At 47.7% G+C, this 15,702-nt stretch overlaps 1 protein-coding gene across 10 annotated transcripts in view; it reads left to right on the forward strand.

Annotated features, from left to right (window-relative positions):
• Pfkfb3 (6-phosphofructo-2-kinase/fructose-2,6-biphosphatase 3) overlaps positions 1-5,736 on the forward strand; it is an 81,207-nt gene extending 75,471 nt beyond the window's left edge. For 7 of the 10 annotated variants that reach the window (XM_063276032.1, XM_063276034.1, XM_063276033.1 and 4 more), the window contains one exon: positions 3,169-5,736. In XM_063276032.1, coding sequence (XP_063132102.1) covers positions 3,169-3,216 — 48 coding nt within the window. In that variant the 3' untranslated portion in view covers positions 3,217-5,736. 10 annotated transcript variants of the gene reach the window in all.
• The last annotated feature ends 9,966 nt before the right edge of the window (positions 5,737-15,702 follow it).

The raw sequence follows: 15,702 nt of genomic DNA on the forward strand, positions 1-15,702 counted from the left end.
GTAGCTGGAGATCCCATCCACTGTATCCTCAGATCTGACTGTAGCTGTAACAAGTCTGGCATTTAGGAGAGCTGTGTAACTCACAGAGAATGGGATTGGTCATCCTCTGTATCTCTGTCCCCTAACTTGTCCTGTTTAACAAGAAAAGTCAAAATACCTGCACACCCAAAAACCGGTAGGCAGTAGTAGAGCCAGGCCTCAAACAGACCTTGAAGGCTGGTTTCTTCTTCCCTGCAAGCTTATTGGGGAAAGCCCAGGTACTATCTTCCTGTTTCCAGTTCTTGAAGCCTAAGGGGCGCCGTGAGCAGCTGCTGGTCTCTGGGTTAGCAGCTGCAGGTTCCCTGGCTGCCACTTCCTAAGGAGAAGGGCGGGCATGGCTGTTGACTTCTCCCTCAGAAAGGGACAGTGTGCTTGCCATCACGTGACTGCGGTGGACTGCTTGAGGGCCAAGGGTTCTCTTCTTGCAGTCTTTGGGTTTGAAACCCTGTGGTTTTGCATGTGCGTGTATCCCTTAGAAGGCAATTCTCTCCTGCTGGGAAAAGGCCATTCACATCCGCTACCACCACCCTACACTATTAGACTCACCTTGGAAATGGACAAGCCAAACTTTGCCATTTCTGAGTTGAATCTGATAGTGCTTTTGGCTAGAGTGCCTTTTTAGTTAAGCCAGGATTCATCCCATAGACATCCTCCCCCCAACACACACACACACACACACACACACACACACACACACACACACACACACACACACTCTGACTATGGTTAGATTCTAATCTGGAGCTCTAGCATGTAGCCCAGCCTGAGAGTGTGACCTCATGATGTCCTAGACCTAGATCGATGAAATCAATCCCGATCATGTGACCAGAATTAATCAGTGACAGTTTTATTGAAACAGTACTGTCTTAGTCCTACCTACTTACTCTATAGTCCAGGCCTCCAATTCGGCAGTCCTCTTGTCTCTCCCTTCTGAGCGCTTGGATTCCAGGTATGCATACACTGCCTTATTTGGCTCCCAGAATTAATTTTAAAAGCCAGGTCAAACCAACTTTGCCATGTTAGGCATGTTGAGGCAACTTTAAGACTTGAGCTCCTCCCCCATCTGTAAGTGGTGGTTGTAACTCTATAGGGAGCATCGGTCATGAAAATATGCATATAACTCATGGCCAATATCTGACACCTAGGAGAGGCCCTATGAGTGAAGGCTGGTGTATTACCCACCGCTTCCGGCCTCTCCAGCGTTAAGTATGCGTGTAGATGGTCCTTTGTTCCCTCCGCTCTGTGCTGGAGTACTCAGTCTTGAGGTTGACAAGCCCCAAAGGCCTGGTGCCCATCACCTTGGTCTCCGATAAAACCAAGTGATGCGCACACACTGCTATCTTCCTGGGGATTTTGCGCTGCTTGGAACCAAGGGACCACCTGCCGTTCCCAGTGCGTTTTTCATCTTGAAAGTTACAGGTGCACACTAAAGCGAGAATACCATGCAGGCTGGCAGTGTAGCTTAGTGGGTGCAGGGGAATCTCCTGGCGTATAAGAGGTCCTGAGTTTGATCCCCCAGCACCGCATAGAGCAGGCAAGGTGGAATGCGTCTACAGCCCCAGCACTCAGGAGAAGGCAGGAGCATCAAGGCCATCTACATGACATAGAGTTTGAGGACAGCCTGGGCTAAAATGAGCATCACAAAACTAGACAGAAGATACTAAAATCGGTTTTGTTCTTGCCTTTTCCAACCTGTCTGCTTTTGTCTTTTCCTTCCCCCACTATGCTTGAAAGACGAACTGTCTGTCACATTTTTTCAAAGTTTTCTCCTTACTAACCTGGGAAAGGTAACTGAGCCGGTGCATGTCCCCCTGTTTCCTCCTGCGTCTGAGTCCTCGAGTCTCAGCCAAAGGGCGTCTTAGCTTGTGTACAGTTGCCCCTTGTGGAGTACGTGGCCCATGTGTCAGTCTTTCAAGCAGTGTCATTGATGTGGGGTCCTTTCCCGTGTGTGTGTGTCTGTCTCTGTGTGTCCTGAGCCACAGGCCCTCTGAGGAAATAAGGTGGCCGTGCTGCTCCGCCCCATGTGGCTCTTCATTGTTTATGGTCGCTTGGCCTTTGCCTGTGGTGCAGCAGGGGACGTCGTCACCCTTCCCCTTTGTGACCCTACAACATGGCTGGGACGATCAATGTGCATGACCTAGGGCATTACCAGAAGGACTCCTATTTAACACAGGATACTGTCGCCTGGGTCCCCCAAGTAGAATTCAGTTATGAGTGGTGATTCTAGGACAGCCTAGCACTGGTCACTTCTCTAGACGTCTAAGTTAAGTTCCTCTATTCTGTGGCCCGGGAATAGTTATTGTACTCCTGCCTACCTGAACCCCATCTTTCCATGATCCTGCCCCTGGAAGGACAGTTTTAGGAGGGGAGGGGCCCAGACATAATACTTTTGTTAGACATTTCTTTTTTGAGGGATTTCTAGGGAGAGATGCTTGCTGGCCAATGGCCATATTCAAGGCGAGTGACTTAATATTTTAAAGGGAACTAGATACCAGCTAATGCATTGTGAGGCTTCTTTGTAGGGGCTACATGGGTCAAGACCCAGCAGACTTTAGTGACAACCTCCTCTGAGCCATCCCACTCACCTCTTATATTCTGTGGAGCTCTGTATCCACACTTGAGACTCCAGCGTAGCTAAGTGCAGGGCCCTGTTAGCTCTTTCCGGAGAGGAACCATGGCACTCCAGACAGTCCTAGCTGGCCTTGACCTTGCTGTGACCAATGTGAGAGAGCTCTGTGTGGCATGGAGAGTAGCCCCTGGTTCCTACAGGGGAGGGTGCATGACTTTCCTATTTGTGCCTCATGGTCCCTTGTCCTTTGTCTGACCCCTGGAACAGCGGGCTCCCCGTCACATGCCTGTCCCTCTCCATGCCCTTCGGGCTGGAATTTAGCCCAGCGCTGAGCAGAATCCTGGCCTCTTTGTCTAGCTTCTTCTGTAGCTGGGGGTATTCTCTGTCGTGTCTGAGTTCCACTTGGGTTCTCCACATGTTTTGTGATCATCCTCTGCTAGGGGTGTGTTCTTTTGGGGAGCTTCGGGGGATCATCTTGTGGCATGGCTTTGAGCCTTCTGCTTAAGAAATGCAACCGGCACCAGATTCTGACTCTCCTTTCTGCTTTCTCCTGAAAACAGAACATGAGGAGCCCCCGGAGCGGTGCCGAATCTTCCCAGAAGCACTGATGCTGAAGTAGGGGTTCCCTTCCGTTTCCACAGCCTGCCTTGTGGCTGCTCATCTACCTGAGGCCAAGGACTTCCAGACTGGGGGAGAATGGAGGTCTGCTGGTTGAAGAGTAGCAGCCCTCACCTCTGAGGTGTTGGGGGTGGCAAAGACAATTTGGAAGTTGTACAGATCCCAGCTTCCTGTGGCAAAGCAGCAGACCTCCCTACGCTCTGTTCTCTTGCGACCGACTTCCAGGGCTGTCTGACCTCACAGATGCTTCCAAAGTTTGGGGAGGACTTTAGTACTAGAGGACGTGAGATCAGACCCCTAAGTTGGGGCCCTGGACACCGCCGTGCTGTTTTGTTTTCTTTGGATCCTGGCCTGGCACGTTGATAGCTGGAAGACAGGAGTGGCAGAGAATCCCGAGACTCAGGGTGAGTTAGACACCACCTGCCAGAGGCTCAGGGACGATCACAATTCCTCATGAGCTTTTTGCATCTTGGCCTAGGAAGAGGCCTCAGAGACAAGGGACTTGGGCACATGCTGCATTGGATATGGGGGATTCTCCCTTGAGCTGTGGCCTGCTAACTGAGCAATGACTTGCCCTGGCTCCTCCACATGTCCACATGCCTTCTGGGTCCCAAGTAAAGGGATGGACTGGCTGTATCCGTGGAAGGAAGGATTTTGCTGGAAAAGTTAACCAGGGTCCCCTCTTCCCAGAGGCCCTTCGGCCTTTCCGTTCTTCACCTTGGGACCCGGAGGCACCTGAGTAGATCCTGTGGTGGCTGGCTGTTTGTTTGCACTCTTTCTCCCTTCGTTTTCCTCCCTCCCTCCCTCTCTCCTCCCTCTTCCCTCCCCTCCCTCCCCACACCTCACTTCAGGGACTTAGAAGGAAGTGTGCTGGCCCTTGGAGGTTTGCAGCTGCTGAGTGGGAGACGTTGGGGTGTCTGAGACGAGAGCCTCAGAGCCATCAGCTCCACTCCCATTGTTTAAGAAGGGACGGTGACTCAAGGAAGGTTCGTTTCAGGACACCTGCTCACAGAGCTGTCCCCTTATTTTGGCCAAGTCTCTGTGGCTGTATGCCTTATACCACCATGCTGGGCATCTCAAGGAGTTCCCAAGAGTAGAGAATCGTCCCTGTCAGCTTTACGGTGTCGGCGACATTTTTTGCATGGGTTGAAAGTAAGTAGCGCCTGCCTGTTTCTCCCCTTGGTCCACCCGAGTTCTGGGGGGAGGGCAGGACATGCTAAGCCTGGAAGGAAGCATTGGGAAACTCAGCAGTGTTCGCCCAAATGACCCTTCATGAGATGCTGCACAGCTGGGATGGAAGGCCACCTTTTTCTTTTTGCTTCCTTCCCGTGAGCCCTAGGGACCCTATCTTCCCCAGCTCAGGGGACAGGTCCTGGGGTGACACAAGTCATGCTTCATACACTTTAAAGTCACTTTGTGTTCCACAGCTAACCACTCGGCCCAGCATTCGGCCCAGCCCACTACCCTTTAAATCTGTGGTTCACCAGGATATATATAGACACACACGTATATATTCCTCTGAAGACTTGGACTGTTTTCTCTTGGTGGCTTGGGTCTTGACAAGGATATATGCAGTGCAGACTTGGGCTGAGGTGTGCAGGCGGATAATACTTTTGGACCTGGGGGCCTGCAGTTTTGTTTTGGGGGCTGGGGGCTGGGGGGAGAGAAGCAGGATCGGAACTGTGTAGCCCAAACTATCCCTAAACTCATGGCCCATCCTCCTGTCTCAGCCTCCCAAATGTTAGCCGTTCAGGTTTCAGCATGAGCCGCCATGACGGGTACTGTGGCTGTGTGCCTGAAGGTGGCTCCTTAGATCCCTCCTCCTGACCACACCCACTCAGCTCTAACAACCTAGAGATGGTGAAGGCTGAGACAAGGGTGGTCATGTGTGACCAGCTTAAGTCAGGTCATCAAGACAAGGCTTTGCCCAATGTGGTTTCACATTCTGTGGACACCGAAGAATAAGATCAGGCCCAGGAGATCTTGAAGCGAGTGGAACGTGGCTTCCTCTGAAAGCCAGTGACTTGATGGATGGGGTGGATAGCACCCACAGAACTTCCACTCTCCTACCCAAAACAACAAGATAAAATGGGGACCAATGCTTTTAACTTTGCATATTTGTTTTTTGGGGTAAGTTTCTCCCTTTTCCTTCAACAATGGGCAATATCCTTGATTTATGGGGAGAAGAAAAACTGTTGGAACCACACCAATGATATCTTCATTTGTAATACTTGAAATTTATTTTTTTATTATTTTGATAGCAGATGTGCTATTTATTTATTTAATATGTATAAGGGAGCCTAAAACTAGAAAGCTGTATAGATTGGGTTTAATTGTTCATTGGTTTGGGGCCTTCTTTCAATGTGTGACTGATGACTTCTTCATGTTCCGTGTAATTGTCTCTGTCGAAGACCTGGGAAGAAGCTATGCAAGCTTTTAAACAGGATGCGCCTTTCAGAAATTTGTATATTTTGCAGTTGCAAGAACAATAAAAACCTGGTTGAGATATACTGGCGGAATTTGCCTCTGAGTCTTTTGTGGGCACAAGTGTCAGTTTTCTTTTGAAGCATTCATTTCATGTGTGTGTCAGTGTGTTTGTGTATGTGTATGTGTGTGTCAGTGTGTATGTGTTTGTCTGTCTGCGTTTGTGTGTCAGTATGTGTGTATGACAGTGTGTGTGTGTTTGTGTCAGTGTTATGTCTGTGTTTGTGTGTCAGTGTGTGTGTGTGTGTGTGTGTATGTGAGTGTGAGAGAGAGAGAGAGAGAGAGAGAGTGCACACACATGTAGGGTCAGAGGACAGTTTGGCAGGAGGCCATCTCTTCCGGCCTCTAGAGATTGAGCCCAGGCCGCCAGGCTTGTCAGTGCCTTTCTTGAGTCATTTTCCTAGACCATGGGGTTTTTCATTGAGATTTATGGTAGCGCCCCTCTCCGCTCCTTGCAGAACCAACCCTGTATTATCTTCCTTCAAACAAGAAACAACTGTATCAGGTTTGTATATTTGGCAAATAATAAAATGTAACATTAAATTAATAGACTTTTGTTGGTTTTCCTTTTCGTTTTCTTTTTTATTCTTAGTTTTTCAAGACAGGGTTCTTCTGTGTAGCCTTGGCTGTCCTGGAACTTACTCTATATTTAGACCAGGGTGGCCTTGAACTCAGAGGTCTGCCGGCCTTTTCTTTTCCTCTGAGACAGGATAATTCAATATATATAGCCCAGGTTGATGTCAAACTTGTCATCTTGCTGTCTCAGCCTCCCAAGTGCTGGGTTATAGGCATACAGTACACAGTACCACACCCAGCCAAGACGACATTCACAACAAAGACTTGTTTCTGTAGGTGCGGGTGTGAGTGTGCCCCTGTCTATACATAGAGGACAGGACAACTACGTGTGTTGATCCTGGTCTATCAGTTTCCCTGAGGCAAAGTCTCGCTGCTGAATGAGCTAGGTTAGCTAGTAGTCTACAACCGGAGTATTCCCAGTCGCCCTCCCTCTTACCCCGCTAACCCCCATCTCACCATAGGAGCAGTGAGGTCCAGCTTTCTGTGCGTTGTGGGAATCTGAACTCAGGTTGTTAGACTAAGACAGCAAGTCAGCCTCCTCGACTCCCTGGAGATTGGATTTAGGGACTCAACGAATGTTAAGTGCAGTGCCCTGATGTTTCCCACAAGCTCGCTGATCTGCGTAGTCGAAGAAACCCAACTCCTACCACATTACCCTCTGGCTTCCACACTTGCTGTATCAGCAAGCCTGCCACACCCCCTCTATCCCCCAAATAAATGAGTTTTCAAACTTCAGCAACTGCTTTGTTCTGATTGAGAGCCAAAAGTTAAGGGTTTGGTGTTTGTTTGTTTTGCCCAAGAGTCAAGGGTCTTCCTTACAGACTGAAGAGAGTTGGAGAGTGGATGACAGGGTATATCCAGTTTGAATCTTACATGACCCAGAAGTTGCCCTGATGTCCAAACCCCTTTCAGTCTTCTAACCCTGCTCAGGAGAGAAGAGTCTCCGGGCACCTCCATGCTGAGTGACTTTTGGGACAGTCGTCTGGAGGCTGAAGTGGGACAAAGACAGCCATAGACTTTCATGAGGTGTTGAATGTGGGGGATAGGATTTTGCAATGGGTTTCATCTTTCAGGTTACCTTCTAAGAGGATGAGAAACCTACTGGGGGTATGGGTAGAACACTTGCTTTGCTTCTGCAAGGCTCTGAGTCTGATCTTTAAATTGCTTCTTCCCTAAATGAAATGAAGTTTGACATAAAAAGGAAGGAAGGAAAGAAAGAAAGAAAAAGAAAGAAAGTGATGGAATATGCCTGTGTAAGGTAGGCGGAGTGGTATGCAAGCCTGAAAGAGGTAGGGACTGAGGGATGCTGGGAGAATCTGGTGTCCAGAGTCTGCTTTGAACACCTAACACCTGTAATCACAGCACTTGGGAGTCCGAGGCAGGAGGATGATAAATTCAAGGCTGGTTTATATAGTGAGAGTCTGTCAAAAACACCGCGAATTAACAACAACCCCTCCCTCAGAGGTATGGATAAAGAAAATGTGTGGTTTGTAGACACAGTGAAATTTTATTTTCAGCCATAAAGACCAAAGTTAGCAGGAACGTGGATGCAGCTAAATAGAATCTTGTTAGGTGAATTCAGTCAGCCCCAGACGTTGCTGTTTCTCTAGCTTGTGATGTGGGAGGGTCCCAGCCTACTGGAGGTAGTACGGTCTCTAGGCAGGTGATCCTGGATTAGTTTAAACAGCAAGCTGAGGGAGCTATGAGAAGTAAGTCAGTAAGCGACATCACTCCACGGTCTCTGCTTTAGTTCCTGCCCCCAGGTTCCTGCTCCCAATTTCTGTTGGGATTTGTAAACTATGAACAATAACCGGAAGTAAACCCTTCCCTCCCCAAGTTGCTTCTGGTCACGGCATTTTCTCATAGCAATAGCAAGCAAAGGAAGACACAGTCCACCATGACCCGGTGACACGGAGGCAAGAGAGCTTTGCTCAGGAGCTGGTCTCATGGCATCCAGAGTCACGAGGGAGAAAGTGTCAGATGCTCGCTTGGTTTTATTTAGTTTTACTCAGCCACTTTCTCCATTTTAGTCTAGGATCCCTTGCATGGGGAAGGGTTCCTCCAACAATTAAAACGAATCTTCCCACATAACAAAGATAATCCATAACAGTCGTGCCCAGAGGACCACCTTCCGGTGTAGATTCCATCAACTTGACAATACTAACCATCAGGCTGTCTACGGAAGCAAAGAAAATTAACGAGAAGGTGAGAGCTTTAAAACGAGGGACGGTTTAGGCAGGGTAAAGGGGAAAATATTCTCAAAGTATATTACATATTTACATGAGAATGTCATTTCACATGTACCACTATGAATACATGCCAACTAAAATATTAAACAAACAACAGTCTGATAAAAACAAAACAACCCACAAACGTAGGGTGATGTGTGTTCTATGATACATCTACGATCGGTTGTTTCCTGCTACTTTAAATAGTTGACCAAGTTTTACAGTATGGTTCATTAAATAATTTCAAGGAAAGGTACCGAGCTGTGTTTGGAGAGGCAGAGGTGGGGCTGAGAGCCAAATGAACCATCACTCTTGCCTGAGGTTTCTCCTGAGCATGGGGAAGCACTTGGTCGGAGCCATCTAGGCGACTCAGTTCCCAGTAAGATAGACACGGGCAATCGCGTCTTCTTTAGGCCATTTCCCTCCAATGAGCATCTCTAGGCAGCCACATGCTTACCCCACACTCTGACTCCTTCTGACTCACTGAAGCCTGTACATCTTACTCTGCCTGCCAAAGCTCCTGGCCACAGACACCAGTCTCTGCCTCTGGGAGTGAGAGCGTTACTGTTCATTCGCCCTGCTGATGTATGCCTTGTCCTTTTGAACAATGTGTTTCACCCCAGAGCTAATGGGGCCGTGCTTGGGGCCAGCCCTGACTATGCCAGTTCTCGCTGATCAGCCTTTTTGACCTCTCTGCTGGGATCCCAGCCAGACGGGATTATGTCGGAGTAGATGCCACAGCTCATCGGTTTGAGTTCAGTCGTTTTTCAATCAGAGTTGCCTAAGCAAGATCTCTCTCAGCCTGGGCGGTTGTGATTTACAATGTATTCATTTAAGTGCGTTTGTGTGCGTGGTGTCACACGCATGTGTGCAGAGGTCAGAGGATCACACTGGGTGCCCTGCTGTGTCATTCTGGTTTATTTCCTTGAGCCAGAGTTTCTCAGAGAACCTGGAGGTAGGGTAACAGACACCAGGCCACAGTCGGCCTCCCACTCTTACCCTGTGCAATGTTGTAACATCCACATGGTTACAACCTTTGTATGTGGGGCTGAGGATTTGAACTCAGGTCCTCAGGTTTGAGTAGCAAGCGCCTTTTACCCACTGAGCCACCTCCTCAATCTCTGTTGAGATTTATAACGTGACCATCCAAAGTGTTCTGTGTCAGGGGAGGGGTTGCAGCATCCTGTGTGGTCTGAGAGAGATTGGTTCAGAACCACACCGTCCACAATGAGCACTACAGATATGGGGGAGTGTGTCCACCTACACGAGGCATCCAGAGTGATCAGGATCATACAACAGAATGGTGAGGGCCAGGAGCCTTATGTGTGTATGTGTCTGAGTGTATCAAGAGCCTGAGAAGATCAGAAGAAGGTTAGATCCTGTCATAGTCAGGGTTCCTATTCCTGCACAAACATCATGACCAAGAAGCAAGTTGGGGAGGAAAGGGTTTATTCAGCTTACACTTCCACATTGCTGTTCATCACCAAAGGAAGTCAGGACAGGAACTCAAGCAGGTCAGGAAGCAGGAGCTGATGCAGAGGCCATGGAGGGGCACTGCTTACTGGCTTGCTTCCCCTGGCTTGCTCAGCTTGCTCTCTTATAGAACCCAGGACCACCAGCCCAGGGGTGGCCCCACCCACCATGGGCTGGGCCCTCCCCCTTGATCACTAATTGAGAAAAATGCCTCACAGATAGGTCTCAGGGAGGCATTTCCTCAAACTGGGGCTCCTTTCTCTGTGATAACTCCAGCTGTGTCAAGTTGACATACAAAACCAGCCACTACAGATCCTAAGGAACTGGGGTTAGAGATGGTTGTTAACCGCCATATGGATGTTACTTCTGAGTGGTTAGAGGCCACAGCTCATTGGTTTGAATTCAGTTTTTTTTTTGGGGGGGGTTCTTTTTTTCGGAGCTGGGGACCGAACCCAGGGCCTTGCGCTTCCTAGGTAAGCGCTCTACCACTGAGCTAAATCCCCAGCCCCGAATTCAGTTGTTTTTAATCAGACTTGCACAACACAGTTGCCTAGCAAGGTCTCGGCCTGGGAGGTTGAGATCAAACCTGGATCCTCTGGAAGAAGCAGTCAGTGCTTTTAAACCACTGGGGCCATCTCTCCCACCCCATAGTGTGTACTTCAGGGTAGGTTATGAAAATAGATTTCAAGTGAACATCTTAACAGACATTCAAAACTCCAAACGAACAGGATATTCTACAAAACTCCGCCCCACAAAAACCCAAGGAAGTTTGTGGACTAGACGTATATGTTTAACACCTTAATCAGGCCAATGGTACTTGAAGGTAAGCAGGCAGGTAGATTTTCCTTATGTAACCCAGGCTGGCCTCAAACTTGTGATCCTCCTGCCTCAGCCTAAGTGTTGGGGTTGTTGGCATATATATATATTTGGTGTAGAGAGAGGGCAACTCTGGGCTGGAGAGGAAGCTTACTTGGTAACATGCTGGTTGTGCAGCAGGGAAGACTGGGGCTTGAACCCCCAATGTCCATATAAGAAGCCTAGAAGAGCTCTATATAGATCTATGTCCCAGCACTTGTGGGCAGACACAGATGGATGCCCAGAACTCAATAGCCAGTCAGTCTAGCTGAGCCAGCGGGCTCCAGGTTCAGTAATAGATTCTGTATTAAAAATTAGGTGGGGGCTGGAGAGATGGCTCAGTGGTTAAGAGCACTGACTGCTCTTTCAGAGGTCCTGAGTTCAAATCCTGGCAACCATATGGTGGCTCAGAGCCATTTGTAATGAGATCTGATGCCCTCTTTTTGGTGTGTCTGAAGACAGCTACAGTGTACTCATATACATAAAATAAATAAATAAATAAATAAATAAATAAATAAATCTTTGAAAAAAAGATTAGATGGAGACTGAGGAAGACACCTGATGGCAACTTTCATCCCCCCCTCCACAGCATGCACACATCTATATCACACACACACACACACACACACACACACACACACACACACACACACTCATTTGCTAAACACCAACCAGATTCTCTGTGAAATGAATGTAAGTTACACAGTGTACCCAGGGCGGGATCTAATGGTGAAAGACGAGCTTCTTGCCCACAGGGCACAGCTTCCGTGAGAGGATTACATTTCTGTGTGGCCATGGTTGCTTATAAGGCCAGTGTGCTCGGTTCCCTCCTCCTCCTCTGGTGTCTGTTTCCTTAGCACACACATCTTGAAGGCAGGTCAGAGATCCTTTCCTGGCAGATAGGAAGCTGAACCATTTTCCCAGTCCCTCGAGACAGTCTCTCTAGGTTTCTGAGGTTCTCCCTGAACTCTAGGAATCCCCCTGCCTCAGCATTCCTAGTATGTGAAACTACAGACATGAGTCACTACTCTGCTTTCCTCTCATCTTTTTCTTTAAGCTGTTTTTTTTTTTTTTTTTTAAGTTTTGAATTTCCTGGGCAGAAACTCCCTGTGACTAACAGAAGCTTCAGCTCCATTGAAAAGACTTAGAATTCAGTGGACTTGAAGAAAATAATACTAGAAATAGATATTCTTTTTGACTGAAAATATATATTCTTTTTCACTGAAATTTGAGTCTTCTGCATAAATCATCAGCCTCCATCGAGACTGTCTGCTGTCTGAGTCAGTGGCCAGGAATTTGGGGATATTCTTTAGGGTCCCGGTTTTAATTTCTACTCCAAGTTCATTAAGGCTGCTGTCTTAGTTCTTTTCTTTTCTTTTCTTTTCCTTTCTTTTCTTTTCTTTTCTTTCTTTTCTTTTCTTAGGGCAGTGGATCCCCTGGAGCTGGGGTTATACTCAGTGCGTAAGCCTCCTGCCCGGGAACTGAACTTTGGTCCTCTGCAAGAACAGCAAATGCCTTTAACCCCGGAACCATCTCTCCAGCCCGGTCTGGAGAATTACTTTTCTATGGCTGTGATAAAATAACCTGACAAAAGCAACTTAAGGGGAAAAGGGTTTATTCTAGCTCACTGCTCAAGGTTCATAGAAGGAAACTTGAGGGCAGCGGGAGCTCGAAGCCAACTGGTCACATTGTATCAATGTTCAGAAAACAGCATTGTATCAATGTTCAGAAAACAGCATTGTATCAATGTTCAGAAAACAGCATTGTATCAATGTTTAGAAAACAGCATTGTATCAATGTTCAGAAAACAGCATCGGAACAAAGGAATGCTTGCTTCCAGCCCCATTCACTCTCTCTTCTTTATATAGAGTCCAGGATCTCCCGTGCAAGGAACAGTGCTGCCCACATCCCAGAAGATTTTCCCGAAGCAATGACTGGAATCAACACAACCCTTACAGACATACCCGGAGGCTCAACTCTCAGGTTATTCGAGATTCTGTCCTGTGGGCAATTAATCTTTACAGTTGCTTAAATTAAGCCAGGCGTGGTGATGCAGGCCCGGAGTCCCAGCAATTAGAGACACATAGCTACGAAGATTAGGAATTCAAGGTCACTGTGGTAGAGGTGCCAAGCTGGAAGGAACAGCGCATCTCAGCAAACACCTGCTCTGGCTCCACTATGGCAACTGGGGTGACACCCTCATGTGTGTAGTCTGTGTAACAGGCCCCCAGACCTTAGCACTACTGACTCCATGATGGATGTGCCATTCAGGTTGTAAGACTCAGCACACAGACAGCACCACCCGCCCCACACAAGCGAAGGCCTAGTCCATCAAATCCAGATAATTCTGAGAAAGTCACTAAGTGTACTGGCTACTTATCTTCTGCAGTTCCACGTCTGGCTAACTGTTCTTGTTAACTGAAGTATGTCCACCCAGGACATGCTTTTTGTGTTTCAAAGCTCATTCTGAGAAAGGCTCACTGGGATCCTGAACACCCAGTGTAGTTATTGGCCCGCTAATAAAACCTTTCTATTGGCTTAAACCTGTGTGAGAACAGTCTTTTCTGCTGGATAGCCCGCAACAATGTCTGTGATCAATATGACAGCCAGGATGATCTAGAATTTGGCATTGCTTATGGATAGCCTTCCTCTGTTTCTTGCACAGGACTGAGGCCATGGGCTAATTTGCCCTGGTCTTCCTGAGCCCTTCGGTGGGGATTTGTTCCTGTGTGTGGTCCATCTCAGTCTAGCTCGGTTCCCCTCAGCACCCTAACTGCTTTGCCAACCTTACTTTTCACAAAGCTCAGGATGTTTATACTCCAGTTCTTTCTGCCCTGAAGTTCTCCCCAGATATCCAAGGACCTCCTTCAACAAGTGATTTTCATCTCCGTTTAAATGTCACTGATTGGAAATACCTTCCATGTCCATGCGCAACCCTCCCCAAATACATACATACACACACACACACACACACACACACACACACGAGCACATACACACACATACACACACACACACACGAGCACATACACACACATACACACACATACATGAGCACACATACACACATACACACACACATGAGCACACATACACACACACACACACATGAGCACACATACACACACACACACACACACACACGAAGGAATGTCACAGATTTTCAGGCTTATAGAGAGGACTTAGTCTTTTTTTTTTTCTTTTTTCTTTCTTTCTTTTTTTCGGAGCTGGGGACCGAACCCAGGGCCTTGCGCTTTCTAGGCAAGCGCTCTACCACTGAGCTAAATCCCCAACCCCGAGAGGACTTAGTCTTATGGATGAAAGGTTCTTGGGCATCTTCCTAAGGAGGGGACACTGAAATGGTAATTAGGAACCTAATCTCATGAGTCAAGTGCTTTTGCACCAAGGTAGACAATTACCCCTTGAGAGACGTCAGTTGAAGCTAGGTGAAATTTGAGATCCTGGTTTATTTGGCCTAGCCATATCTGGTGGTAAGTCCCAAGTCTGACTGGCTGATGTGTTTCCAGCCAGCACTCGATGAGTCACCAGACCACAGGAATGGGATGGGAGCCGAGTTGCATATTCATTAGCAACGGGCTTTTTTGTGGTGGTGGTAGTGGGTGCTGCGGAGACATCTGTCAGCATCAAGTGACCAACAGATTCTCACAAAGAAGGCATAATTCAGCATGCTCACATAACCTTAGAGACCAGGTATCTGCTTTCAGTGTTTGCGTGTGTTACAAAACCAAGTCCACTCTCCTCACAGTGTGTCAACCATCGACTCGAAGAGCCTTGCAAAAGAGAGAGAATCTAATCCTGAGGTGGGAAAGAGTGTGGTGATGGAGGGCAGTCACCGTATGCGCTCAGAGGAGCATTTATGGGGTGAAGAAATAGTGTTAGGAGGCACGAGGAAAGGTTGATTGAAGGTAGGGAAGTCAGGTGGTTAGTGGCCCATGTAGTCAAACTTCATGACATGCCTGACTGAAAACTGTCAGTGTTACCAAATGAGGAGGATGTGAGAAGGTCACCCACGGGACACTTGTACAGAATGAGGCAAAGGACAGATGGTTTCAACAGTCCGAGATAGACAGAAATAGCCTCTGTTGTTCCAGAAAAACACCTGAAGCAACTGTGGTCTGACTGGTTCATCAGTGCACTACTGACGAGAGCAGAGGGCTTAGCCTGTGACCGCTCGACCTGGTGATAAAGCAAGGGGCTAACAGAGGGCGAAGCTAGAGATTTGCTCGGGTTTGCCTTCCGTCTCACGTCTTTCCTCCTCTCTGACACCCTGGATGGTTTTTAGGAGTTCATCTGTATAAGAGCACCCTTCTTAAATCAGGCTGGGAATGTTACTCACATTTCAAAAGTCTTCCCTAGCTTTGTCAAAAGAAAAAAAAAAGAAAGAAAGAAAGAAAGAAAGAAAGAAAAGTTTCAGCAGGTAAAGGGGCTCGCCACTAAATGTGACGACCTGAGTTCAATACCAAGTACACATGTGGCCTAAGAAGAGCACAGATTCTGCAAGTTGTTCTCTGGTCTCCATACAAGATTCTCTCTCTCTTTCTCTCTCTCTCTCTCTCTCTCTCTCTCTCTCCCTCTCCCTCTCCCTCTCTCTCTCTCTCTCTCTCTCTCTCTTTGTGTGTGTGTGTGTGTGTGTGTGTGTGAGAGAGAGAGAGAGAGAGAGAGAGAGAAGTATAATAAAAATTTGATGTTTAAAAAGACAAACCGGGGCTGAGGATTTAGCTCAGTGGTAGAGCGCTTACCTAGGAAGTGCAAGGCCCTGGGTTCGGTCCCCAGCTCCGAAAAAAAAGAACCAAAAAAAAAAAAAAAAAAAAAAAAAGACAAACCTTGGGCTGGAGAGAT

The sequence above is a fragment of the Rattus norvegicus genome, chromosome 17, assembly GCF_036323735.1.
Source record: "Rattus norvegicus strain BN/NHsdMcwi chromosome 17, GRCr8, whole genome shotgun sequence".
NCBI lineage: Eukaryota > Metazoa > Chordata > Mammalia > Rodentia > Muridae > Rattus > Rattus norvegicus.